This window comes from Entamoeba nuttalli (assembly GCF_000257125.1).
Source record: "Entamoeba nuttalli P19 unplaced genomic scaffold asmbl_3272, whole genome shotgun sequence".
NCBI classification, from domain to species: domain Eukaryota; phylum Evosea; order Mastigamoebida; family Endamoebidae; genus Entamoeba; species Entamoeba nuttalli.
In genome coordinates, this window is record NW_008575956.1 from 1 (window position 1) to 1,578 (window position 1,578).

A 1,578-nucleotide genomic window follows, 5' to 3' on the forward strand; every position below is an offset into this window, starting at 1 on the left:
ATTTCAATACTTCTTAATGATGAACATCCACTAAAACAATTAATTCCAAGTTCTTTAATTGAAGTAGGTATATTAATTTTCTTTAGATTGTAACAATTATTAAAACATTCATTTCCTATTGATGTAATTGATGTTGGGAATTTAATATAAACAAGTGATGTACATTCACTAAAACATTCATACCTTATTTTATTAATCGATGATGGTATATTAATTGTTACTAATGACGAACAACCTTTAAAGCATCTATTTCCTATTTCAGTAACTGTTGTTGGAATAGTAACTGATGTTAATTTTGTACATTCTTTAAAACAATTCTCTCCTATCCACTCAATAGTTGTTGGTATATTAATATCAACAAGATCATTACTTCCTTCAAAACATTCATCATCAATTCCATTATATTTTTCTAGTAGAGATAAACCATTTTGTTTTCTCTCTTCACTTGTAAATATCGTACTCATTGCTATTTTGTAGTTACGTTTATTATCTTGAAACGTTAATGAATGACGGATTGATAACCTTCTTTATTATTCTAGTGATGTTTATTTTTTTTATCAATGTCTATTTTCATATTAACAATCAAATAACACAAATATTGAGAATGTTATTTACATTTGTTTTAAATTATAATAGAAATTTTATCATTTTATGAAATTTAACATTTGTTTTAATGTACATTCCTTTTGTTCTGGTTCATCACTTTCATTTTTAATATCATCAGTACAATATGGTGAGGTAAAATAGAGATTGAAGTAAGAAGAAATTGAGAAATAAATAAAATTATTTATATTCTTATAAACAGAATATTTTCTTTTTTTATAATAAGCTTGTTTTGTTTTTGGTAATAAATAATTGAATATTTCAATTTCATTTCGATAAATCTAATGAATGCTTAGTTTTATCCATTCCTAATTTATGTTTTTATTCATTAAACGTAAAATTCATCTTTTAAAGAACCAATGAATAAACTGAAATTGAATCGTGTTATTATCATTTATATTGATTTATTAAATATGAAATTTAGTGGATAATATTAATAAATGGATTGGTTAACATTTATAATGTTCTTGATTTATAAAATTAAATTTAAAATCAGAGGATAGACAATCAATGATATTTATAACGAAACTGGGACTAATTATAATGTTTTTCATTTTCAATTATGCTCAATCCAAATTAATGGTAATGATGATAAAATATTATTTAATGAAAATGAAAACAAATAGATAAAACAATATATACTTATTAAATTAGTACATAATAAATAGTTTTATAAATAACATCAAAAGAAATATTGGCAAATAACATTTGTATTACTAAGTGAATTAATTGTTGGTATGGTAATAATCAAAAACTGTAATAACAATGGTTAACTTTGAATAACGTGTTGATATTTCATTCTTTATTATTTCTATTATCACAATATCATTCTCTATTATTGTATCACAAATATCAATCTTGTTCAATAATTTAAATTAATGTTATTAAATCAACTGAAAATTAAAACAGAATGAATAATATTAATTTAATTAATGAAATATAATCTCATCAATTAGTTCAAAATGTAAATCGTTG

At 21.5% G+C, this 1,578-nt stretch overlaps 1 protein-coding gene across 1 annotated transcript; it reads right to left on the reverse strand.

Moving 5' to 3' along the window:
- Window positions 1–10: 10 nt before the first annotated feature.
- On the reverse strand, window positions 11–464 carry ENU1_061230 (leucine rich repeat protein, BspA family protein; the record flags this gene model as incomplete). Its single annotated transcript, XM_008858155.1, has 1 exon — window positions 11–464. A coding segment is annotated over one exon (454 nt), but the record flags the coding sequence as incomplete, so codon positions are not given.
- Window positions 465–1,578: the final 1,114 nt, after the last annotated feature.